Raw genomic sequence first — 27,810 nt, forward strand, 5'->3', positions numbered from 1 at the left:
TATAAGGCCTTTTATGTTTTTAGGGTAAAATATTCTACATTTTTAGCCTCAATCCTAATATAGTACTTTTATTTCCTTTTGTAGAGATCTACAATTGTTCTTATTGTTCTTGAGAAGTAATTTCCAGATTTTAGTTTTCTTTATGATTTTTCTTCTACTACAAGTCTTATTATTATTATTTCAAGCTTCATTATCCAGTGAATACTCTTATTTACACACAAGCTCTATTTAAGGTAATTGTCTTTTACTCATTATGAATAGCAATAGATGTTTAATGGTTGTTGATAAATTAGTAATTCTTGTTATCTTCACCATGGTTGGCTAAAACCCCTTTGTTTGGGGGTTGAAATGAAGTTTAGAAATGTATGATTTGGGTTAGGGTTTGGGCTTATTGTTGTTGTTCTAATTGATTTCCCTAATGCTTGTTTTAGATTAGCTATCTAAAGCATGAGTCTAGGTTGGTTAACACTTTGAGAGAAGGTTAATTAATTGGATAGATCAATTAGGATCCTAATTAATGACACCATGAGAGTGGGTTAGAAATTAGGAAACCTTAGAGTGGATTGTTAATCGCCAATTGGCTTGTTAATCGTGTTTAGTGCCACGAGAGTGGATTAGGCTTGGTTAGTTGGCTTGTTTGTGATTTTATAACTCCTTGAGGCTCGAGAGAGCGGGAGTTATGCCTTAGGAACGCTCGGTTCACTTGTTGAAGCCCTAGACCCGAACTATTGATTGCATGACCTAAGCGTAGTTTCGACCTCCAAACCCCTTTATTAATTGAGTTATCCGTAATTGTTTAAGCGCTTTAGTCTTCTAGAATTGTTGATTAATTGTTAATTGAAAGTTTTGTTTTAGTTAATTGCTTTTGTTAAATTGATACTTGAATTCAAATTCCAATTGTCTATTTGCTAAACGAATTGAATCGCAACTAAAGTTCATTCTCATTAATCGCTCTAGATTCACTCCTCGTGGGATCGATTCCGACTTCCGGATTATTACAAGTTGCGCTTTTTGCTCAACAATATGTATCTTTAACAAGTAAAATCTCAACTGCCAAAACATGTATCTACTGTTATTAAAAACACTGTATCAAAACTGTATCTGTTATGTATCAGATAGCCATATTTTATCTTCAAAAACTATTTACAGGTAAAACATTCTACAACTGAAGTGATCACAGTGTTAAATGGTGGCATCAAATACACAGTCGACATGAAAGATAGAACATGCACTTGCAAGAGATTTGAAATTAATGAAATATCGTGTCAACATGCTGTAGCAATTATCAATGAAATGAACCGAGATCCATATCAGTATTGTTGAATCTACTACATGAAAGAAACTATGCTAGCAACGTATAGTGAAACAGGATTTCCAATGGAGAAAGAAGATGAATGGGATGTACCACAACAAGTAAAAGACTTTATTGTATTACCGCCGCAACATAAAACAAAAAGCGGAAGGCCAGAGACGCAAAGGTTTAAATCTCCTTGGGAAAAAAATGAAAAATGGGAAGTGTACTCGGTGTGGCGAAGGTGGAAACAATCGAAAAACATGTAGAAACGTGCCAAAAAAATACTAAATACAGATTGTAGACAGAAAATATATTTTCCTATTAAATAGTTTTGTTTCAATTTAGTGTTTGGCTCTGTTATCATTAAATTCTTTTTATATGTTTAAGCTATATACATAAATGATATATTTGTTACTTGGATGTTTTATGCCAAATATATCTTTCAACACTGTGATCACTTCATTGAATATGTGTTTATGTTAAATACATAAATTATACATCTTTCATACATCTTGATTGTTTATTACAGGTACATCTGAGATGTTTTTGATATTTTAAAAGTATATAAAATCTCAAGATACATCTTTTATACATAACAAATACATAAACAATGTATTGATAAAAATTAAAATTAAAATTAAAATGTCATAACTGATTAAAAATATATTGATAAAAATTGAAATTAAAATGTCATATCTGATTAAAAACAGATAACAGCTTCACATATAAACAACATAACAATTTGCTAAAAAAATCTAATCATAAACTGTATCATTAACTAAAAAAATATAAAATTGCTGATTCTTCCTATAATAACTAAATATTAATTCTTCATTTCGCCTTTACTTTCCCCTTGATATGTTTAGAAGCATGTTTCACCTTTACTTTTCCTTTTCTGTTCACCTCACATCTCTCTGAAACATACTATATTAAAAATACAAATACTTACTCTAAAAAAACTTTAATTTTCATCATTAATCTACTCCTCATATTCAACCAATTCAGTAGACATAAACACATCTCCAATATTGCTATCGAAAAAGAATAGCCTACTCCCTATAAAAACATCTCCAACCTCCTTAACTTCAGCATCTCCGAAACTGAATTGCGCCAAAAATGAAGATTGTAATAAATGACTTGGCCTCGTTATCCTCAAACTGTCCTGAGGTGTATTTTCATTATTCCCAGCATCTGTGGATGTACCAGCATTTACCTTATCAGACACATCTTACAAACAAATTTAAAAATAAATATATATATAAAAAATGAAATACATAAATTATACATACATTAGATTTCACAGAAGGAATATCACTGCCATGAATACCAGCAATATCATCCCCACCGTCATCGTCCTCTTTTCCATTAACACCACCAATCTCACCAGCATTACCACCAGCATCACCATCGTCCTTATAGTCCTTATCATCCTTACCATCATCTTCGCCACCGTCATCTTTCTCATTTTTTTCACGACAATATTCTTTTACCTCTTGCTCATCCTTCTCCGATTCTATCTTATCAACCATCTTCAAGTTCTTGACAATGCTATCGCTCTTTTAAAATATAGTTTCAAAAAATCAGATATATAAGACAAATACAAAATACATATAGCCAGTAAGGAAATACACAATACATGTCCTGCTTGGCAAAATGATGTCTACCGTACTTCAAAGCCTTAAATGGGACGCAAAAATTCGAGTGGAATGAAGATTGCAAAGAGGTGTTTGAGGAACTTATGAAATTTCTAACCGCACCACCATTGCTGAGTCGACCATTAAAAGGGAAAACACTCTTCTTATATATCTGCGCAAGAAAGGAAACTATGGGAACAGTGCTAGTAAGAGAAGAAGATGGAGAATTAAAGCCAATTTATTACATCAGCCAAGTTCTAAAAGGTGCAGAAACAAGATATTCAGAGATAGAGAAAATGGCGCTCGCCGTGGTGACCACAGCAAAAAAGTTGAAATATTACTTCAAAAGCCACAATGTGGTGGTAAGAACCAACCAGCCCCTACGAAAGGAGATACAAAGATCCGAGACCTCTGGACGACTCGTCCATTGGTCTATCCAACTAAGTGAGCACGAAATCCGATACGAACCTTGCCCAACACTCAAAGCACAAGCTTTGGCGGATTTCTTAGCCGAGATCACTCCCGACGAACAAGAAGAATTCATGTCCAAACTCCTATGGGAATTTCATGTAGATTAAGCATCAAATGAAAAAGGATCGGGAGCTGGAGCTATCGTCAAGGGACTCGGTAAAGTGAAAATTGAATATGGGTAAAAATCGGATTCGTCGCTAGCAACAATGCTGCCGAATATGAAGCCCTAATCTCCGGACTTGGCTAGGCTTTGGAAGTAAAACTAGAAATCTTGAAGATCTACAGTGACTCTCAGCTAGTAGTGAAGCAAGTCAAAGGCGAATACCAAGCTAAATAAACAAGAATGGTAGAATATTTGGCGAAAGTCATGAAGTTGCTCCAAAGATTGGAAGCACAAGGAGGACAGTATGACATCATACATATGCCACGAGAACAAAACATTGATGCCGACGGCATTGCTAAAACGGCATTCGAGCTTGGAGACCTCTTCATGAAAATGCAACTAAAAGAAACACTCGAGCAGCCAAGCATCAATGAAGAAAAAATTATGATAGTTGATAAAGCTGACTCTTGGATGACCCCGATATTAAAAAATGTAGACTAAGGAGAACTGCCACTAGATAATGTCGAAGCTATCCGAATCATCCGGAAATCAGCTAATTACTAGTAATACAATGGAATTCTTACCGACCCTCTATAACCCATCCATGGGCGAGATGTGTTTCATCCGAGAGCGGAAACCTAATTCTAAAGGAAATCCACGAAGGAATATGCGGAGCGTACATGAAGGTGCAGTCACAATCACAAGAAAAATGATGCTTCAAGGATACTAATGGCCAACCATAAAGGAGGATGCAAAAGCACTCGTAAAAATATGTGATAAATGTCAGAGGAACGGCAAAGTTAGCCACCGACCGCAGTACCCCAAGGGTCTCTAGAAAGTCCTTGGCCATTCGCCACATGGGGAATTGACATAGTCGGACCGTTCAAAACGGGTAGAAACCAAATGAAGTTCTTAATCGTAGCCGTCGAACACTTTACAAAATGGGTCGAAGTAGCACCACTATCAACCATAACAGCAGCTAGAGTGGAAGAATTCTTCAAGAATAAAGTAATATTCCGATTCGGTATACCTCACACCATAGTAGCGGATAACGGGAAACAATTCGATTGTAAGTGATTCAAGAAGTTTTGCGAAGATCTGATGATAAACCTGAAGTTTACATCAGTAGCGCACCCCCAGACCAACGACATGACCAGAGTGACTAACCGAACCATAGCGCAAGGGATGAAGAGATTATCCTAATACAAAGAGAACTGGGTGGATGAACTCTATAGCGTTCTATGGGCCTGTAGAACAACAGCAAGAAAGGGAATGGGCAAAACGCCCTTTAGACTCGCCTAAGGTACTGAAGTAGTGATACCAGTAGAGATCGGAATACAAGGCATCAGATTGAACTACTTGGAAGAAGAGACAAATGAATCGAAAATAAGGCTATGCCTTGACCTGCTGGAAGAACGAAGAAACCAAGCAGGAATCCGAGCCGCGGCCTACAAGAAACAGGCTGCTAAATACCATAACAAAAGGGTCAAATCGAGGGAATTTTAAAAAGGCGATCTCGTTCTATAAAACACAGATATCGGTAGAGGAAACGCTGGAGTAAAGAAAATGCAGCCAAACAGGAAAGGACCCTATATAATTGAAGAAACTACAGGAAAAGGCGCATACAAGCACAAAACAATGATCAGATCTATCGTTCCGAGATACTTGAATGTAGAACATATAGGAAAGTACTACCAATAAACTATCTCGTAGCATGTACTAAGTTTTATTTATGAAATAAAAATTCAGAATCGCCGGAAATATATATATATGAAATTTAACAAGCTCGCTTGAGCTCAGGTAAAAACAGCAGACTCGTTTGAGTCTAAAAGAAAATTATGACGGGTTTGTTTGGACCTATAAACAATGAAATACATCTGAATCTCAACTAGATTCGCAAAAATACAATCATGGAGTTTAAATTAACTTCAAGAAAATAAAATGCAATGGACATACGAGTTTAGATTAACTCGGAAAAATAAGCAAACGAGGACAAGCAAAGATCGGAAAATTCTTCTATTAAATAAAACATTATTACAAGGGATTTACTAAAATCCATTACAAAACAAAAAATAAACACATCAAGGCTTCGAATTTTTGCTTGCCAAGTTTCGCCTTAACCTCCTTAGCAAGTGAGGCTGGATCCAACTGATTCACCCCGAAAAAATCAACATCAGGATTCTTTTCCCGCAGCTTTGCCCCAATCACCAGCCACTACTAGGTCATCACTTGGGAATAAAAAGTCCTCGACTCGGACAAGCGGCAGCGAAGTCGTTCCTCCTGCTTCTTCAGCAGATCCCGTTCCTTGGTGAGGGCATATGAAGAGGTCTTTAGAGACTCGATCTCTTCGGACGAAGTCCGAATCCAAGTCTCTAAAGCAGCAATCTCCATCTCTTTAGAAGACTTGGAGGAACGCAACTGATGGTTGAGACAATCGGCCTCATTCAAAGATTGCTCCATCTTCTCCTTCTCGAATTGCCAGGACTCGCAATCTTTCTAAAGCCGCTTCAGTTGACCAACTGCATCCCGGGGACGTTTCTCTAGAACGATGATCGACTGGACCACCTACAAAGATGAAAATAAGCAATAAGCAAAGATACAGAGATACTATAACCTAAAGGGAAAATAGGAAAAGGAACTAACCGAAAAACCGCCAAGGGTGGCGAACTCCGCGAGACCAACGCCATGGTCCTGATTTATGGACTCGATGTCCTCTTTCAGCATAATGTTCTTCATACAAGCACGAAGAATATTGGCGTTAGATACCTGCACATCCCCCATTCTGCGAAGCGAGGCGCTTCGCCAGTAGAAGCCTCTTTCGAGGTCTTCCTTTTCTTCAACTTCTTTGAAGAAGGACCAGTCTGGCCCTGACAAGTCTCTTCTGGCCGCAAGACGGCGAAGCCTCCTGAAAAATCTCAGGATCCTTAGATTGAGGCAAGACAGCCTTCGATCCCACGCCTGGAACCTTGTCAGTATTACGGCTCGGAGTAGCCGTCGAGCTCGGGCTCGGATCAACATCAGCAGGGGGAAGAATCCCGCTAGTCACCTCGCCCATATCTACAGACATGCCCATGTTAAAATTGTCAAGCAGATGATCAAGGGAAGTCGACATCCTACAAAATGATAAAATAAAAAGTTAGAAAAACACCTTCAAAAGGAAGATCCGCCAGAAGTAAATCACGAAGATTTAAATACTGCTCTAAAATAACGTTGTATTTGGGCTTATCCGTTCGGTAGTCTGACAATGCTGGAACAGAAGAGAAGAAAACTTCACTTTGAGTAAAGCTCCGCGAAAAAGAAGAATGTTGAACCAGAAAGAACTTTAGAGTCGAACCTTTCAAAGAGGAAGGAAGAACAAAAGGAGACCGATTCGGCCGACCGCCAGCAAAAATAAACTCCTCGTCCTTTCGACGGGAGAAAGTATAAAAATAGTTAAATAAACTTATTGAAGGCTCCTGACTACAAGACCTACATGACTCGATAAAGGAACAAATAATGCGAATCGCATTAGGATGAAGTTGACCAAGGGGAATACCTAAGTTTGTACAAATGTCTACAAACAAAGACTTAAGAGGAAAACGCAAACCAGCTACACACTGCTCATGGAAAACAACAATCTTAATGGCTGAATCAGTACTATGATTCGCCCGGCATTTTGATCTAGGTTTTATAATTAAAAAAGACTCGGGAAAATCAAATTCTTCGGCAAATTCTGTTATCTTTTCAACAGATAAGGAGCTCCCATTACTACTAGACAGTGACTCCATTCTAGTCCAAGTCATTATCTTACCATAAATTTAAACAAATCCGAGCACATAAGATTTATAGACTGCTCACTCTGTTTTCAGACGAAATTAAAACCAGCAGCTAGGTTGCGGTGCAAACCGAATCGTGCGTGTATGGCTTGGGTTTCAGCCTTCCTGAGATTTTCTCGAAACGACTCTTTAGAAATAAATTAGATCAATTTTCAACTATTTATTCATTTAAGGCTTAATATTGAAAAAAGCCAAACTTTTGCGACTTGTTGCAATTTAAATCAAATTTTTTAATTTTTACAATAATAGCCAAATTGCATTTTTTTGTTGCAATAATAGCCAAATTTGTGGCCAAACTTGTTGTGTTCAAGATATTAGGCTATTATTATTTATTGATGAATAATAATATATTAGAAGTCATAAGAAGTGACAGAAAGTCAAAAAAAAAAAACTCAAAATTTTTTACATAAAAAGTGCAATTTGGCTATTATTGCAACAAAAAGAATGCAATTTGACAATTATTGCAAAAATTAAAAAGTTTGATTTAAATTGCAACAAGTAATAAAGATTTGGATTTTTTTACTATTAAGCCTTCATTTAAATGGATAATTAAAAAATAAAACATCAACTTTAGCGTGTTTTGTAATTTTTAACACGAACATTCAACTTTGACAATTTAAAACATTATCAATTTTTTGCAAACCAAAACATCTATCAATTTTTTAATAAAAAATAATACTTATGTAGACACCCGAAAAGTGACATGATAACGTATATTATGACGTCCATATCAATAATGTTTTTATTACAAGCCACAAACATACAAAAATGTAAGAAAGTTGCAATAGGTCGAGATTCATAGCCTTTGTTTGTTTTTTGAGTGTTTTTCTTTGTTTTGTTATTGTAAAAGGGAAGAGATCAAAAGCAAGCAAAGCTTTCAACAACATTGAATTTAGGGGGTGTTTGGTTCAATTTTTTGGAAGAGTTTTTAGCTTTTACTTTTCAAAAAGCTCTACTAAAGTGTCTGGTGAGATTTTTTCTAAAGGTTTTCGGAGCTTTTTGAACCTCCAACAGCTGCTGTTTGAAAAGCTCCATTTTGGAGTTTTTTGCCAACAGCTGATGGCTGTTTTAATATTTTTAATTATTTTGACAAAATTACCCCTATTAGAATATATCGTATTTTTAATATATAAAATTATTTAAATTATTTTTAGATACTCTAATTATTTATAAATTATATAGAATTATTTTATTTATATTAAAACAACTATAATTTACTAATTTTTTTGAAAAATTTATTATAAATTTATCAAATAAAATATCTAATTAAATTCAAACTAAATATTGTTTTTATAAAAATATAATTATTAATATTTTCATTAAATAATATATGATATAATATATTTATAATTTAATAAATAAAAATAAAAATTATGCCATTTACGGTCATTTTGTATATAAACAGCTTCAACTAATTAAATCTCACCAAACACTTATATTCTATCAGCTAACAGCTAACAGCTATCAGTAATAATTAACAGCCACCAGTTATAAGAAACAGCTGAATCAAAAAGGCCGTTAGAAAGATGGAAAAATTGAGCCGCTGATTGTAAATCCTCCATCTACATAAATAACTTGGCCAGTGATATATGAAGCTACAGGAAGGCAAAGGAATGTCACTATCGGCGAAACCTCGTCAGGATCTGCCAATCGGCCGATCGGAATTTGAGCTAGATGTCCATCGTATTTCTTTGTAACACCCGGTTCCTGAGCAACAGTTATTTTAGAAAAACAATTCTGAATTCAACTAGTTTGAACATTCTTTAATACAATCTTCCCTCGATGGTTACAAATTCAATTAAGAGTACGACTACAATTCTTACCATTATAGCCTAATTAACTGCAAATTGGAGAGATAAATTAAATTAAATTTTATTTACGTTAGAGGCAAACAATAATCTTGAATTTTTTCATAAAAAAAATATAAATTCGTTTAGTTTTTTTTTTGAAGAAAATAAATTCTTTTAGTTTTTTTTGTCACTTGGGACGCTCACATTTAAACGTTGCAACAAACCTTTTAAGGGGCCCTTTGGTTCAATTTTAGGAATGAGAATCAGAATGGAAACCGGAATGAGAATGGGAATGATTGTTTTTATTTTTTGTTTGGTTCATAATTAGTTTAGGAATAGGAATGGATAAAGTTTAATACAAAAATTATTATTTTTTTTTTGAAAATAATTATTTATTATTTATTAAAAATACTTTTTTTTTATTTTTTTAAATATTTTTTTATATAAAAAAATAAAATTATTTTAAAAAAAAAATTAAAAAAATTATTTTAACAAAATTTAAAAACATATTTAAAAAAATATTTTCGAAAAAATTTAAAAAATTATTTTCGAAAAAATTAAAAAATTATTTTTAAAAAAATTAAAAAATTATTTTTTAAAAAAATAATAAATTTTTTAAACAAAATTAAAAAATTATTTAAATTTTTTTATTATTATTTTAAGTATATTTTTTAAAATAAATATTTAAAAATAGTTTTTTTAATAATTATATATTTATTATTTATTATTAAAATATTTTGTAAAAGTTTGATTCCCATTTCCAAAAATCCATTCACATGAGGTAAGGGGGGAATGAGTGATTCCGATTGAGGGGATAATCACATTCTCATTTCCTAGTACAATTTAACAAAACAAACACAAACAATGAGAATCATTCTCATACCCATTTCCATTTCCTCCTTTTTGTGGCGAATCAAACGGCTCCTAAGTGTTTTTAAAAGATCACTTACGCCTTTTATTTTTATTTTTATTTTTTGCCACTTAGCCCCTCATTTTTTTTTAAATTATTTATGTGATATTTTTTCAAGCGTGAAAATGTATTTATGCTATTCAAAATATTGAGAACTCAAATAGCAAAAACAATTTCTCTAAATTATTTGAAAAGTTTGTTTGTACTTTATGCAATTTATTTATTTGGTATTTTTTTATAATTGGATATTCAGTACTTATTTTTATTTTTGCTATGTAGAGAAATAGCATATTGTGTTAGCGGACAATGTTGATAAACATGGTAAAAGTGAAGGGTTCGAATATTACTAGCGTTGTTGTGATGGAGGTTCTTGTTCCGCCCGGCGCAACAGTATTAGTCCGAATGTGGTCTTTTGCCCATTCACAAGCCAAGTTTTTGGTCAATTGGTTGATAGCTCCTGAAATTGTACAATTTTTCTTTTGTGAGACATAAAAGACACATTTAAAGCAAAATAATTTTATTTATCTGTAATTATGATTAAACTAATAAAAATATTTTTGACAATGTGATTCATTAATTTTATGAAACCTCACAATTATATTTAAAAAATAAATAAAAAAATATATTGATATACAATCATTCCATTATGTTAATTTTATAATAAATTAGTCGAAAAAAGTAAAATTTGATACAAAATAAAATTATTTTAATAAAAATGTACAAAAAGAAAATAAAAAAAGATGAAAAATCTAATTAGTAAAATTAAAATAAAATTTAAGATTTTATATTATTTTCATGATAAATCAATCCATTTTTAAAGAATTTTTTTAATAAAATCTTACAAAATAATTGTTTTCTTTAATAAAATTAGATGTATAATTTCTTAAAAGATTGTCATTTTTTCCTTTTTTTTATTAGCAAATTTATGTTAAAAATATACTAAAATTTTAAATGTATTTTATTTTTATCAATTAAATGCTTTATCTTGCAATTTATTGCTTGCATATAATTTTCAGAATTGAAAAATTGGCGAAGATTGCGAAATTTATTTTTTAAAAGATATTATTTTCAATTGATCATAGTTATGAATATGTAAAATCATTTTGTCTCTAATTAAACTATTTGTGAGTTCTGAATCATATAGTATATATATTTTGATTTGTAATTCACATTTTACCTTTAGTTGCCGAATAAAGAGATAGCATAGGTAACGCAACTATGCCAGCCACAGACGATATGAAAACTATACTTCCATTTCCTGATGCTTTAAATAGTGGATGTGCTAATTGACTCGGATGATAAGGAGCCTCAAGGTTGGTGCTCATTATACTTGAGTAATCTTCCTCATTATAGCTTACACATTCTTTCATTGTGATTATTCCTGCATTGTTCACCTAATGCAACAAAAATTAAAATTCAATTTTAAATGTTGTTATTCTTGATTTTCTAATGCCTCGGACATATAATTGATTCTGAAAGTTATCGTACTTTTCCAATTATGCATATGAATTAGTGAACTTTAAAAGTAACAAATTGATTACCGTATTATGCTTTTAGTAATTCCGACAGATTTCTAATGAAATTTGATCAATTTATTCCTACTTAACAGCCTATTTTTGCTTAAATTTCCTTTCGCCTCCACATCGACCATACACCCCTTTATCATGTCAGCTTTTCCATTATATCAAATATGAAATTTCATAATGAATCTGACTGCCACATAGACATAAATTGGCCGGATTTCATTAGAAACTAATCAGAATGCCAAAAACATAGTACGTTAACCAATTTGTTATAATTTGAGATTCAATAACCAAATTGCAATAATAGAAAACTACTGTAACCCACAGAATCAATAATCCGTCTTGGGATTTAAAATAATTTTTCCTATTTATCAAGGATATTCCGAAAATATCTGGGTCGAAATATAATATTTGAAAAATATATAATTGAAGGATAAAGTAGTTTAATTACAAGTATATTGAGCTTTCCATCAAAAATGGAGGAAACATGGTCCATGAGCTTCTCTCTTTGTGCTCTAGAACTGAGGTCACAAGCGGAGCCGCTAATTTTAAACCCTTTGCTCTCCCATTCTTTAATCCTTTTATTAATCTTCGTCTCGTTACGGGAACATATATGCACTCTTGCTCCAAATCCTGCTAGTTCTTCTACAATGGCATATCTAATTACAACAATCTTACTAAATCAATTTTCAAGTAATTATATAATATCATTCAAACATAGTACAAAGGGAAAAAGCAATAGATAGAGTTCAAAAACATGGTTACATAATTGGTTATCTGACTTTTAAATATCTTATATTTTAGTAGCTAAAACATCATTTTATCGATAGTGAGACGTCATTAAATGAATATCAGTCGAAAAATTATTTACGTAGCCGATGAAAAAATGCTCGTTTTTTTACTTTTTCATATTTTTTAAAAGTTGGTATTCATTTTGATAATCTTAAAGTAAATAAAAAATTGCAAATTAGATATAAATAGTATTAGACGTGTGTATTGTATAATGCCTGAAATAAAGTTGGAACCCTAATTGTAGTGGAAGTGATGAACAGAAAAGAAAAGCAATAGAAAGGGAAGAAGATGAAGTAACCCGATGCCTCTGGTTCCACCGGTGACGAGTGCCGTCATGCCCTCGAGAGACCATCTTTGATTCCTGCGACAAATCTGTGTTTATGTAGTCATGTTTGGTGCGAGATGAAGAAGCAAGCTCTAGCTATTAAAAACGAGCAATCGCACACAAACTCATCCTCTTAAAATCAGTTGCATGTGCCTCCAAATTCATCTTTTTTTTTTTACATTTTTCAATGCCAATTGTAGCCTGCCTTATCAATACTAGGTGAGAAAACAAATATAGATACAAATTGTTTTTAGGCAAAATAAATTTATCCGCCCATAATTTTTACATTTTTACCTTATATATTATGATATATCAAGTTTGTCAGTTTGATTCATTATCTTTTAAATATTATTAAATATTTTCATAATTCATTTGGAGCTGACATGGCGCAAAGTTGGAAACGCCACGTAAAATAAATTTTGTACTTGAAAACGAACAATATTGTGCCATATCAGCTCAAAACAAGTCATTGATATATTTGATAAAAACTGAAAAGATAATAGACCAAACTAATTAAATTTAAAAATCTTGATGTATTTGACAAGAATAATAAATTGTGTATAAATAAATCAATTTTGCCTTGTCTTTATTAAAAGTGTAATATGTTCATATATTTGATTAATGCTTTTTTTTTTTTTTGATAATTGGGGAGGGGAGCGCTTGTGGGAGGAATCGAACCCACGACCTAACAGTTTGCTGCCAGCGCTTATACCATTTGAGCTGTAGCTCGTTGGTATGCCTAATTTTCAATCAATACATTAACTCAAACAATTGATGTAACGTCTATTAAATTAGAATGTTAATCTATTACGCCAGAGTTCATATTGTAAGTCAATAATTTATAATCACATATGAGAAAAAAATTAAATATCTTTGAAATATTGATGAAATTATAAACTTTAGTAAGGGATTGAAGTTAAGTTCATAATCATTTATTATTAATAATGACAAAATTATCATAAATATTTTTAATAAATATTTTGGGACAATATAATTCATCAATTTTATAAGTTTTAACAATTTTATCCAAGTAATAAATAAAAATATTTTTTAGAGTATAAACTTATTCTTGTGAAAATTGTATAAATATTTCTTTAAACATAGGACTAATTTAAGTTTTCGAATTTTATTTTATTTTCTTAATTTGATTTTTCATTTTTTCTATTCGCTTTTTGAATGTTATTATCAAAAATTAGATTATCAAAAATTATTTTCAGTAACATTTCTATATAGTTATTTATTGTTATATAATTTGCCTAATTTTTGATTTTTTGGGAGTTTTTTTTTTAATAATTGAAAAAAAAAGAGGACGTTTATGGAAAAATTTGAACCCACAACTTAACAGTTTACTGCAAAACGCTTGTACCATTACCGCGACTCAGTTGAGAAAACAAGCATCTTATGACCCGATCGGTCAATGTTCAAACGCCGGCCTAATCGTCCTTTTTTGATTGTCTTGAGCATTGCACAGTTGGCAAAACCGTCCTTTTGTTCTGTGGCCGGCGCAATTATTTAGTAGTGTACTGTACCACTGCCGAATGTGATGTCTCTAAGTGGAAATGTTACGGTGACAGAGTTGGAAAATGAGAATATGGAAGATTGAAGGCCATTGAATCGGCCATGAAATTTAAACATAGAGAACCACTTACCAGGAATACGGATGACAATGAGGCGGGGAAGCTCCCAATTACATTAATGGAGATAAATTCATCTCCATTTCCATGGGGATCTCCACCCCGTTTAACTTTCAAATTTGACACTTTTTTTTTCGAAATTAGGTTAATGATACACAAAATCGCAAGTGTACGATGTCGATAAATTAAGTAATATAATGATAAGTAAAAGTCGAATCCACGAGGAATTAAATTTAGTATCAAAGTAGTTAACTAATTATTATTTGAACTAACGAATTTGATTGATTTGATTTTTAATTAATTAAACTAAAACTGAAAATAAAATAAGGAAATATATTGTTTTCATATGGGCAATCCTTCAAATCTTTATTCTAATCTCTATCAATTCTAACTTTAATTATTCTTTGCAATGGGGATAGATCTAACTTCGTTAACCCCCTATTTCGTAGACGATGCTAACCTATTGTTTATAACCCGATTAACCCGAATCGTCCTTACTGTCACGGCTTAGAGGATAATAGAAAATAACCCGACAATTATAAACAAAGCATTAAAAATAGTTATCGACACATGCCATGCAACGCAAAAATAGTGGACGGACTCATGTTTTGTAATTACGTTCTTGTTTTTTTTTTATAGTAATTACGTTCTTGTTGTCTCTTCCAATTAATTTGCTTTAATGACGTTTACTCAAAAACCAATTTAGCATCATATAATTGTTAGCTACCCAATTATAAGCATTAAACTCAATAACAAGAATTGTAAGAATAATGAAAGATAGAATTAAACCCATAATACTCACAATATCCTAGATTTAATAAATTTAGCTAGACATAGTTGAAGAAATCAATAACTCAAAAGTAATGAACATAATTAAATAATATGAAAGAAAATACTTGAATTAAAAACCTGGAATTATTCGGAACACAAGTTTTCGAATCAAAACTTCGAAGATTTAAGTCTTAAAAATAAACTAAGGACTAAAACGAAATAATTTAAGACAAATTATTTCTAGAATAGAAAATAATGAAAAACTAGATAGAATGTATGATCTTGAGATGTCTTTATATAGTGGAGAAGTCCTTGATGTGTTGAAAGAGTTGTAGTTGAAATCGGATCCAAATCCGCGTAGAAAAAGGATTTTCACGTTTAAGGTTCGTAGGTAAATCCGAGCCAGTTCCTCAATAGTGCCTGGTTCTTAGGAACTCGGCACTTTTGAGGAATTGGCCACAAAGGATTCGCAGAAGTAATCCAGGCCAGTTCCTCAATAGTGCCTGGTTCCTAGGAACTAGACACTTTTGAGGAATTAGGCACTTTTTCAGCTTTTCTCCAATTTGCTCTAAATTGCTTCGCTTCACTCCATACGCATAAACCTACAAAATAAACACATGTCCAAGCACAATATCCTCAAAATATGCAATAAAACTATATCAAATACCTGGAAAAACCCTATATAAAATATGCGTATCAGTTAAACGTTTAAAGTGTTTAAGTTAATATTATTAAGAAAATTGTCCTAAATAGTTGGAAAAGAAAAACCGTATTTGTAGTCATAAAATTTAATTATTTTATATTTAAAATACAAAAAAAGTTTTAATTTTAAAATTTAAAAAAGTACAACTAAGCACTAAACAAACGTACATATTTATATTTTTATCATTATATATTTATATAGGTAGAATATTATATTCTTATGATTAAAATTTTACTAATATAAATTAAATTAGTCTTATATAATTAATAATATACATGTATATAAATCAGGGTCCCGTGGGAACAGAGATTCTCATATCGTGGAGACTACACTCCTAGTCCCATCTCAGGATCTCGTTGTATATTTCTGGTGCTATCATGCATGGTGTTTGCTCATTGTTGGTTCTAAAATCAGGGAACACAATTGGGTTGCTTCCCCTGAGGGTGCAGAAAGATGTTCCTCTAGTGTTACTCCCTCCAGCAGCTGCGAACACCGTTGTCGGCAATGGTTATGACCTCAGGTGTCTGTTGATGGGATTGGGATCCATCGGCTGTTTATCTTTGAAGTTTGATCCATCAGAAGTCATCTTATTCAATGAATTTGTTTGAGTTCAGACTAGCTCCTTCAAGTTTTTTTAAGCTTTTTCCACTGATGCGCCAATTGATGAAGTATGTCTTCTGATTCGGTGAATTAACCTGCAAAACAGGATAGAAGCTAACCAGATAGTGGTTGTCCGATTAACTCTCCGATTCTAAAGTAAATCTTGAGCTTTAAGCAGCGTTTTGAGTATATGAATGCAATTGTGTGCTTAGACATACCTCAAAACTCTTTATATAATAGTTGAATGTATACCTTGCAGATTTGAAATAGGAAAGTGAATCCTATTTAGTAGGGTTTGACCCTGATTAGGAGTATGATTCCTTATTCAGACAAGAGTTCTATTTGGGAATATCTTACTAAATAGTCTCGTCTTTCTAAGTTGGAACTTATTTTCCTGAGTAGGAGTTTGTATCCAAATAGGAAGGATCCTTGAAAATCTTTGCATATCTGGTTATCTAGCCGAATCTCCAGGTCGACGCGCTTTGTCCGAATACTCGGGGGATTCGGTATTATCCTTGCGGATTGAGGTTATATTCTAGTCGAGGCAGATCTCATAGATTCGACCGTCGGTTTCGTCTAGTTAAACCTTTTTTAGGCGGGAGTCTGATATCGTACAAAGATGGATCTCCTGCGACTCGGCTGCATAGTACTTATGATAGAAATCATTATCCATCAGTAACTAATATAAACACATCAAAACGAAAAGCTTAAAAATATTATATTTTTATGACATAAAACCATCAATGCAAATCTGGTTTGCAAATTTCTATTTTCAAATGTAATTTTTTTATTAATTACAAAATCACACTATTAATAAATTTAGCATTTTATTTAATAAGAACTATTATTATTACTGCCATAATAATTTATTTATAAAAAATGGTCTGTAGTTTGTATAAAATTTGTTTTTTTAATCTCTTACAAATAACTATTTATTAAATTAATTAAACATATATTAATCTAAAATTAATCAATTGAAGTATTGTCTTTATTTCTATCAAAAACTCTAACTAATATAATATCAATGATAGATAAAATATATTGTTATAGTAGTAGTGAAATATAATTAATATATAAATTGACAAGTCACATTACGAGCCACATGCATAGCACGTAATACGAAACTAGTATCATTAAAATGTCTAATAAGAATCTATTTAAAAAATTTAAGGTTTAACGCCTTAAAAACCCCCGACCTTTCGTCCCCTTTTCAATCCTACCCTGACATTGAAAATTTGTCAATTTTACCCTAATTTGCATTTTTCATTTCAATTGTACCCTAAAACATAAAATTGTCCTTTTTTTATTTAATAAAAATTCAAAAAATTTCTTTAAAAATGATCAATTTAATATATTTAGTTAATCTAATGCAAAAAGGGTCAATTTAAAGAATTTTTTTAAACTTTTGTCAAATAAAAAAAGTTCAATTTTATGCTTCAGGGTACAATTAAAATGAAAAAAAAAATACAAAATAGGATATAATTGACTGATTTGCTACGTCAGGTTAGAATTGAAAAAGGGGTGAAAGATTGAGGTTTTTTGAAGATATTAGACTAAAATTTAACTATATAATTTTTAAAGGACTCATCCTTATATATTGGACGGTCCAAACTTTGGGACCCCAGGCGTAGGCCTTAGTGGCCTATACCATGGGCGTGCTTTATAAATGCATCGAATTTATTACAAATGGTTATGTGTTTATAAAAATATGTTTCTTTAACTTTTATTTTTAAAAGTATATGTTAGTAGTTTTTGGTAGATTTTTAAGAAGGTTTATTTTAAAAATAAAAATAAAAAAGTGTACTTTTATATTAACAATATCACAATATCACAAATTTATAAAAATATAAAAAGATGAAATATAAATTCCTCCAATAAACTTGCAAGCTCATTAGAAAGTCCAAACCAAGAAGTAAGGACAGTGCAGGTTTCGTCCCAGTTTGATCCAGTCTGATTAAGGTTGAGTTTTTGGATTAAAGTCCAACCGGAAAATAATCTATCAACTTGAAGGCCCTTCAAATTAAAAATTAGCCAAAACTAAAGAATGTCCGTCTTTTTAGGCCTTCTACAAAATCAAAACTTTTTGAGAAATTTACCTAAAATAAAAGATTATTTTAAAATATCTCATTTTAACATATATTTACAACAAATTTACATATATTTACAATAAATTTATCCATCTTTTCATAATTTCTCACTCTATTAATAGTAAACATATCTATATCTATATCTATACTATATATAAAAGCACAGATGGGGGGGGGGAGGGAGGGGAACAGACAAATTTACTGAATAAACCTTTTCAGTTTATTATTAAATAAAAATTTTATAATCATTAACTAATTAGTTATTTAATTAATCACTAACAGACAAATTTACTGAATAAACCTTTTCAGTTTATTATTAAATAAAGGTTTTATAGTCATTAACTAATTAGTTATTTAATTAATCATTATTAATGTAATTAAAGTTCTAATTAGAATAGGTAGCTAAATTATCTTCAATTTAGTTTTTAGTATGTAAAAAATAACTAAATTGTCTCCAAAATAGTAGGAATACCTATCTTTTAGTTTGATTGAACTACAAAATTAAAATACTGTATTGAGTTGTGAATCGGAGCATTAAAATTTTTTAAAACAGAAATAAAAATTTAAAAGGATTTAAGAGTTTAGAGAACTGACAAAAAAAAATTTCTAAGTTAACTTCAAACTTAATTCTTTTTTGAGAACAACCGGAGCTGTTCTTCTTTGAGAAGAAGAATCTCAAAGAAGAACAGCCGATCTGTTCTTCCTTGAGAAGAACAGCTCCGACTGTTCTTCATCCCAAATCTGGGCTGTTTGGACAACCCAAATTTGGGCTAAAATTCTATTTTTTTTTAAAAAAAATTGTTAAAAAAACTTAGTTTAATTAATTTTGGGTTAATTATATAAAAAATTACGACTTTTGCATATAGTTTCACTTTAATCATGATTTTTAAAAGGTGGCATTTAAAGGCACCACCTTTCAATTTTTTTTCAAATTCATCATTTTAATGTATTTTTGTTGACTAAATTTTTCACTAAACCATTAATTAAAGATTCAAATTATAAATCGACACCAATTTTTATTATCTTTTGGTTATAGTATGTAGGATTATGAATTTTTAGTCATAAAAAATACACTGAATTTTACTTTGTTGATAGATTTTGAAACAAAATGAAAGGTCGTGCATATAAATGCCAATTTTTTAAAATTTTGATTAAAATAAAACTACATGTAAAGGTCGTGATTTTGTATGTAATTAACCCGTTAAGTTTTTTAGGAGATGGTTTCATTGTTGAAAATTAAACATTGAGGACTATTTAAAATATATGTTAAAATATAAATATTGATTTGAACTTTTTACAGTGAAAAGAGGTCAATTTAATACTTCAAGGGTGCAGTTGATATTGAAAGGTGGTAATTTGAGTAAAATTGACAATTTTAAAAGCTGAGGGTGCAAACGAAAGAGGGTTAGAAGGTGAGGTTTTTTAGGGAATTAGCCTATTTTTTATGTCAAAAGAAATTAAAGGACTTTATTCAAATTTTGAAGTTTCTCCTAAAATCCTAATGTAATATTATAATTTTATCAAAGTATCATTAATTTTATTTACTTCTGAATAATATTTGTACTTTGTAGTAAAGTTAGTTAACATTGATTAAGTTTTTTCCTTTCTATAAACTATATTGTCTAGAATTTGACATCAAGAATAGGCCATGAAATTCGGATGACAGTTCTCCTATTTCCATGGGCAAAATATATATAATGGTCCCTGTATAATTATAATTTTTAAATTTGATCCATCCACTACCATTTATATAAATTGAATTCTTACATTTTTAATATTATAGACAATAAGTTCATCCGTCACAAAAAAATTAATGGATTCAAGTTAGATCGGGGAAAAAAACAATATTAAAGAATTTTTTCCAATAAAAATAAAATACATGGACCAAATTAAAAATATTAATATAAAAAAAGAATAAAAATTTTTTCCAGTCGCACTAACGACGCTTGAAATACACACTTTATTATCATGATGAAATGACCTAATTTCTTAAAAAGTAAAATATTGCAACTTAATTTTATCAAATATAAATGAACAATTTAAAAATATATAATAATATAGGAATTCGAAATATGTGTTTTGCCTTTTCTTTAATGTCATCTTTCATTTTATTTATTATCAATCAATATCAACCAAAATTACGTACATAATTAAGCAACCTAATTTGTCTTCTATGTTCTCATACATATTATTTCTAGTTAATATTTTCTTAAGGAGATACTGACATGTAACCAAATTTCCCTCCTAGATTTTCTATTGATCAATCTCTGAAAATTAGTGGCTAGATTAGGTTGATAATTCCAAACCAGTCAAATGGTGTTGAATCAAAAGTCATCGCTAAATTGTTTTTGTAAGTTAGGGTTAAAAAAAATATATAATTAGGAAAATGACTAGAAAGTAGAAATGAAAAGAAATGAAATTGGAGAATGGTTTATATGTTTTTATATGTCTTTTTTTCTTTGACAATCATAATAATTTTTTTTATTTATATCAAGCAGTTATAAGTGTAAAATTTAAAAAAGATACAAATATTTTTAATAATCTGACATAAAATAGAAGCTAATTATCGTTTGCATATCGCCTAATAAAATTAGAATTAAAATTATATAACTACTCTACAATAATAAAAATCCAATTCTTTGCTGTTTAACAGAAAACTCACCAAAACTTCATTAAAAAGCAACAAACAAATCTTTCGATATAAAAAAGACAACAAACCTTTCGATATATAAAGGATAACAAAACTTTCAAAAAAGAAAGATAATCACCATAAAAAAGTATCAAAAACAAAAAAAGCTAATATAAATCTAAATAATTTCACCTTCAGTTTTAAAATGGTCTTGATTTATCTCTGAATTTCGATTCAATATTTATTGATGTGATGTATCTCGTAGATAAATTTACCAAGAAAATAAAAAAGATAAAAAAGAATCGGTTATTTATTTTATTTTATACAAATAAAGAAATAAAAAAAAGAATAGCTACCATCAACAGAAAAAATACAAATGGCATCCGAAGCAAAAGAAAAAACTCTTGACAGGTTGGGTTTTCTATTTGAGAGGAAAAAGGAGAGAGAGACCCCTAATTATGCTTAGCCTATGTTTTTATATGTTATTTTATTAAAAACAGAATAACAAAAACATTTCATTTTTTTAGTAATTTAAGTCTAACTTTTAAAACTTTAAAAAACAAATTTTAACATTTTCATTTTTTGCAATTTGTAGCCTCATTCTTTGACTAAAAAGTAGGGATGAGCACGGTTCGGGAGAATCTGAAAATTGGAAAATCTCAAGAACCAAGCAAAAATTGGAGAAATCAATAATTGGATCTCCGGACCCGTACCAATAATCAGCTCGGTTCGAGAATTTTATTTTTTGGTACAGTTCGGTATGGGAATTCAGTTATAATGCTTCGGTACGGATACAACTAGAATCGCGGATATTGTTTTATTTAAAATATGATATCTACTCTATTATAATTTATTATTTTGACTTTTAAAATTAATTAGCCACTCATCCTTTTTTTTAACTATCACAAATAACTAATCATCAATCAAATAAAAAGTATGTATATTATCGTTCGATTTAATATTAAATTTTTGATTATTTGATAAGGGTACTTTTATCTATTTCCAAGTCTAACACTATATCTTTTTTGTTAAAACTATTTAATTTGGTTAATGATAGAAAATAATAAATATGTAAATTGTTCATATCAATTTTTTAAAAATACTTTTAATAATTATTAAATATTTGACAAATTCATATAATTTCCATTGAAATATAAAAAAAATTTGTTTTTATGTAAATTGATAATTTATATATACATAGACTAATATTTTTAATATATATTATTTAATTTTATAAAACAATTTTAATGTTTAGTAATTCAAAGTTAGTACGAATATACTAATCAAATTACAAATATATATATATATATATAAATATATATATATATATATATATATATAATTTTGGTTCTTTGGCTATAAGTTCGGTATTTTGGTTTGGTACGGTTTGGTTCGATTCTCAGTATAATTATTTATAACCGTAGCAATAAAATTTTCGGTACGATTCGGTTCGGGGACAGTCAATGGTCAACACATATTTTTCGGTCCTGAATATTTTCGGTCCGGTTTTCGTTTTTGGTTTTGGAGATATACAGGATCCGTGCACACCCCTACTACATGCCAAAATGTTAAACGTTGGGATTTTATTTGTAAATTTTTTAAATGTTGGGATTTAATATGCCAATAAGATGGCTGCCACATAATCACTCGCAGGCTGCAGATGATCAGGTTTCAGATGATGATACTAACTCGGTAAATTCGAAGGCAACTTTTCCTAAATTTGATTCTCCTTTTGTTACTCATAGAAGGAAAATTAAATCAATCAATCCGAATGGAAGCATTAATTCCCCTTCTGGTTCGTTATCGTCGGCTACTTCTTCTATTCAACCAGAATTTATTGCGAATAGGAACAAGATTTTATCTATTTCCCATTCTACTGCTGACTTGGATGTTGTGGACTCAGTTACATAATTGAAAAATACATGGAATATAGGCTTGCAACTTGGCCTTTTTGCAGCTGGAAATAAAAAGGAAATTCTGAAATTGTTATCTCAGAGTTTTTTCAAGGATGCTACGGATAAATCATGATTGAACTATTCTCCTCCAGATTAATATTTCCTTATGTCTCATACATTTAATTGTATTTCTTGGAATTGTCGTGGTGGATTATCTTATTCTAGGAAACAACGCATTGTTCGTTCTACGGTTCTTAAAAATAATATTGCAATTGGGTCTAATCGAAACTAAGAAAGAGTCTTTTGAATATTTTTCTATTCGTAGACTATGGCAAAATTTTGATTTTGATTATTGTTTTTCTCCTTCTGTGAGAGCTTCTGGAGGGTTGTTATGTATTTGGAATAAGGATGTGATTATCCCTTCAAACATTTCTATTGGCAGTAGATGGATTTGTTTGGACTTTTATGGTAGTCTTCTCCTGTCAGATTTATTATTATTTATGCAAGTAATTTCTCAATCGAGAGAGCTAATTTTTGGGGTGTTATCAGCTCACTCCTTAATCCCAATTATTTATGTCTTTTGTTGGGGGATTTTAATGAAATTCTTCTTCCGTCAGAAAGGCTTAATTGTAACAGGTTTTCGACTTTGATGTATCAATTTTCTGATTTTATCTCTGGGTCGGATTTGATCGAATCTCCTCTTCAGGGCCGATTTTTTACTTGGCAAAACACTTCTTCTAAATCGAAGTTGGACATGTGTTTTATTTTTGCGAATCTGGCAACCTTTTGGTCAAATTCTTATCCGTCGGCGCTTTCTAGGAGCTTTTCTGATCACGCTCCGCTCTTGTTCAGATCTTAGGTGATAATTGATTGGGGGCCTAAGACTTTCAAGTCGATAAATTCTTGGTTGGATCATAAGGATTTTGAATCCTTTGTTTCGGACTCTTGGGCTCAAATTTGTTTGAAATTTCAATCTGGTTGCCTTGTTTCAAAGCTGCGTAAGTTGAGGATTTTGATTAAGGCTTGGAATTCTTCTGTTTTTGGGGATCTTAATCACAAATTAGATTTTTTTTCAGCAATCAATTCATCATCTCGAGGATATTTCAGATTTCCATGATCTTTCGGAGTCGGACATGTCTTCTCTTTCTTCCCTTCACTCTGAAAGTTATTCTATTTGCAAGCAGTTAGAATCTTTATGGCATCAAAATTCTAGGATGAATTGGAATTTAAATGGGGACCGGAACACAAAATTCTTTCATTCTATTGCATCAGTGCACTCTAGAAATAATTTGATATCTTAGATCACGGTACCGTTAATAGTGTCAGCTACAGTTCTCCTAATGATGTCAAGGAGCAGGTCTATCTTTTATACAAGAATATGTATAAAAAGAATTTGCTTATTCCTTATTCTCTGGTTGATTTGGTTTTGCATAGACTCTCGGATTTACAAACAGGTTCTCTTTCAGTTGAGTTTTCTGAAGAGGAAATTTATCATACAGTCATGGGCAGTGAAGATAATAAAGCTCGGGTCCGGACGACTTTAATTATTTTTTTTTACAAGAAAGCTTGGGATGTGCTGAAAGTTGATATCATGGAGCTTTTTTACACTTTCCGTCGTACAGGATACTTCCCTCCAGGTATCAACACTGCTTTTCTTGTTCTTTTACCGAAAGTGAAAGGGGCCACTAATATTTCAGGTTTTCGTCCTATCAGCTTGATTAATAGTGTATTCAAATTGATTTCCAGGGTGTTAGCTAACAGACTCTCACCTCTGCTTCCTCTGATTATTTCGGAAAATCAATTTGGATTTATCAAAAGTCAAAATATTCATGATTGTCATATGATTCCTTCTGAAGTGATTCATTTAGCCTCGAGGTGTAAGGAGCAGATTTTTCTTCTTAAGTTGGACTTCAGAAAAGCGTTTGACAGTATTTTTTGGGATTTTATTCTTAAGATGTTAATGAATATGAATTTTGATTCCACTTGGATTCAGTGGATATCTTCCTTCTTTTCTCCTGCTCAGTTATCGACTCTAGTGAATGGAAGCCCTACTAAAAAAAATTCGATGGGTAAAGGAGTTAGACAAGGAGACCCTCTTTCGCCTACTCTTTTTGTTTTGGCGGTCGAAGGTCTTAAGGCCTGATTTGATAAAGCAATTCGGAAAAATCTTTTTGATGGGGTTCATGTGGAGGGTTTTGTAGATCCAATTTCTATCCTGTAGTTTGCAGACGACATTTTGATTTTTGTGCCTAATAATTTGGACATGATTAAGAATCTTCTTCGGTTTCTTCGATGTTTTGAGGTGGTCTCGGGCGTGTCAACCAATTATCAAAAAAGTTCTATTGTGGGTATAAATGTTGATCACGACTCTATTCTTGGAGCTTCGTCAATTTTAAATTGTTCTATTAGCCAATTTTCGATTACTTATCTGGGTTTACCGCTTTCGCTTAAACCTATCCGAGCTTCATCTTGGCAGCCTTTAGTTTAAAATTTTCGGTCTCAGTTATCTCTTTGGAAGGGTAATCGTCTGTCTCTTGCAAGAAGATTAATTCTGATTAAAGCGGTTTTGAGTAGTCTTCCTGTTTATTACATGGGATTTCTCTCTATTCCTCAATCTATTATTTCAGTCCTTGATCGATACATGAAGAGATTTATTTGGTGCGATTCTCCTGACGCTAGAAGTATTAGTAAAGTTTTCTGGACTAAATTTTGTCTTCCATTCGATAAAGGTGGGCTAAATTTAATTCCTTTCCGAATTAAAAATCAAAGTTTTTTGTTGAAGTAGATTTGAAAACTCATGACCGATTGAAATTCTATTCGGTATCATGTGGTTTAGTAGTTGCTCGATTAATTCTTGGCATGATTTAGAGAATTGTAATGTTTTGCATTTATCTCACCTTTGGAGGGGTATTCTCAGTTCTTGTATTAAGAATTTACAAACTTCAGTTAGGTTATGGACTGACTACTGGCTGTCGCAGTCGAGATCTTCAGCTCCTCTCTGTCATCAGTTTAGCCGGCTGTTTAAACTAAATAGAAACAACAGCTCATCAGTCTTTGATATCCTCAACAACTCGCCTACTTCCTTCTCTTGCCAGCGTCGTCTCCGTGTCGGAGAACAAAGGGAATGGGATCAACTTCTGACAGCTATTTCAGGAGCGGTAATAAACTTGAACATGTCAGATACTTTATTTTGACAGGATCGTCATTCTGATTTTAGTCCTCGATCAGTTTCTCGGCTATTTCAACAGAGGTTCTCAGCAGATTTTCAATTACATGATGGTGTTCTGATTAAAGGCATTTGGAGATGGAATTTGCCTCCTAAAATTCAATTCTTTGTATGGCTTTTAATTCAAGACAAGATTTTCTCAAACCAAACTCTTGTGACTAGAGGATTTCTGAATATTGATCTTATTGGCTGCTCTTGTTGCGACGTAATTGAATCGAGTATTCATATTGTTCTACATTGTCAATTTTTTTGGAGTTTTTGGAGTTATATATTGAGGCTTTGTGATATTAGTTGGGTTGCTCCTTCTTCTATCGATGATTTTTTTTCAGCTTTTGGATGTCGGATCCGATCTCCTATTTCAAAGACTTATGGCGGCTTATTTGGTTCTTTGGGTGTTGGGAACTTTGGAAAGCAAGGAACAACTGAGTTTTTAATGGCGTTACATGTACTACAAAGTCTTTGGTCTATTTGGTTATTTGTAGGGCGGTTATGTTTTACACTTATTTACATCCTCATTTTTCTTATTTCGGAAATGATATGTTTAGATGTATTGATTATATTGTAAAGAACGGTTGATTTTTTTTTGCCCTCTATTTTTTGTGGTTGTGCTTAATAATACTATCATTTATCCAAAAACAAAATTGCAAAAATTAGAAAAATTAAGATTTATTTTGTAATATTTTAAACGTTTAAACTTATATCGCAAAAAAATGAAACTTTAAAATTTGTTTTGCCAATACCGAAATAGTAAATGGATATTTTTATATCTATATAGTTTATTGAGGTATTTTGATAATTATTTTTGTACAAAACATCATAATATTTTATTTATGTTAGATGTTACTACAAGAAAATAGGTCTATTGTGACATGGAACAAATGTTATTTAATGTCAAAAAAACGTCATTTAAAGTTTATACCAACATTTTTCACAAATATCACTAATATGTTACATTTGCCGGTGTCGTTATGTGTTTAAATGACATTTGATACAAATGTTTGTAGCCTTTTTAGTAACATTTATAAAAATTTATTGTGACATTTACTAATTATTATTATAATACTATGTGTACTAATATTTACGAAATGTTACAATAACTACTAATTTATCATTGAATAAATATTTTACAATATTTATGACATGTTACTGTAATATACTAATATGACATTTACTAAATGTTACTAGAAAATTTTATTGAAACATTATATTGTTTTAAATCTACAAAGACGTTATTTTGGAATAACAAAATTAATTAATAACAAATACACAAACATAAAAAAATACATTTATCAATTGATCCAATAATCCAATAATCCAAATACATATCATGTAAATATAATTTAGAATAATTACAATAAAGCACTAAAGAGAATCTAAAAAAAAAATATTTTTGCCTTAATATTACATATACTAAACAATGGAGCCAAAATCGATGCACAAATCTCGTCATATGTAATTATATCCTGCAATAAAATAAAAATAAAATAAGTATATCGCGTGGAAACTTTATCTAACTATAAAATTAACACGTACAATTAAAGATAGAATGAAATCTATAAATGAGACAAACATTTGGTTAGTCCGAACCACGAACAAGAATAATGCTTT

At 30.9% G+C, this 27,810-nt stretch overlaps 1 protein-coding gene across 1 annotated transcript; it reads right to left on the bottom strand.

The window, feature by feature from the left end:
- Positions 1 to 8,835: 8,835 nt before the first annotated feature.
- Positions 8,836 to 12,851, bottom strand: LOC126660171 (tropinone reductase 1-like). Its single transcript, XM_050353550.2, has 5 exons — positions 12,631 to 12,851; positions 11,992 to 12,199; positions 11,195 to 11,411; positions 10,365 to 10,474; positions 8,836 to 9,024 (listed from the first exon to the last, which is right to left on the bottom strand). Exons 1-5 carry the CDS (start codon positions 12,666 to 12,668, stop codon positions 8,836 to 8,838), a joined length of 762 nt encoding a protein of 253 aa, XP_050209507.1. The 5' UTR covers positions 12,669 to 12,851.
- Positions 12,852 to 27,810: the final 14,959 nt, after the last annotated feature.

This window comes from Mercurialis annua, linkage group LG1-X (genome assembly GCF_937616625.2).
Source record: "Mercurialis annua linkage group LG1-X, ddMerAnnu1.2, whole genome shotgun sequence".
NCBI classification, from domain to species: domain Eukaryota; kingdom Viridiplantae; phylum Streptophyta; class Magnoliopsida; order Malpighiales; family Euphorbiaceae; genus Mercurialis; species Mercurialis annua.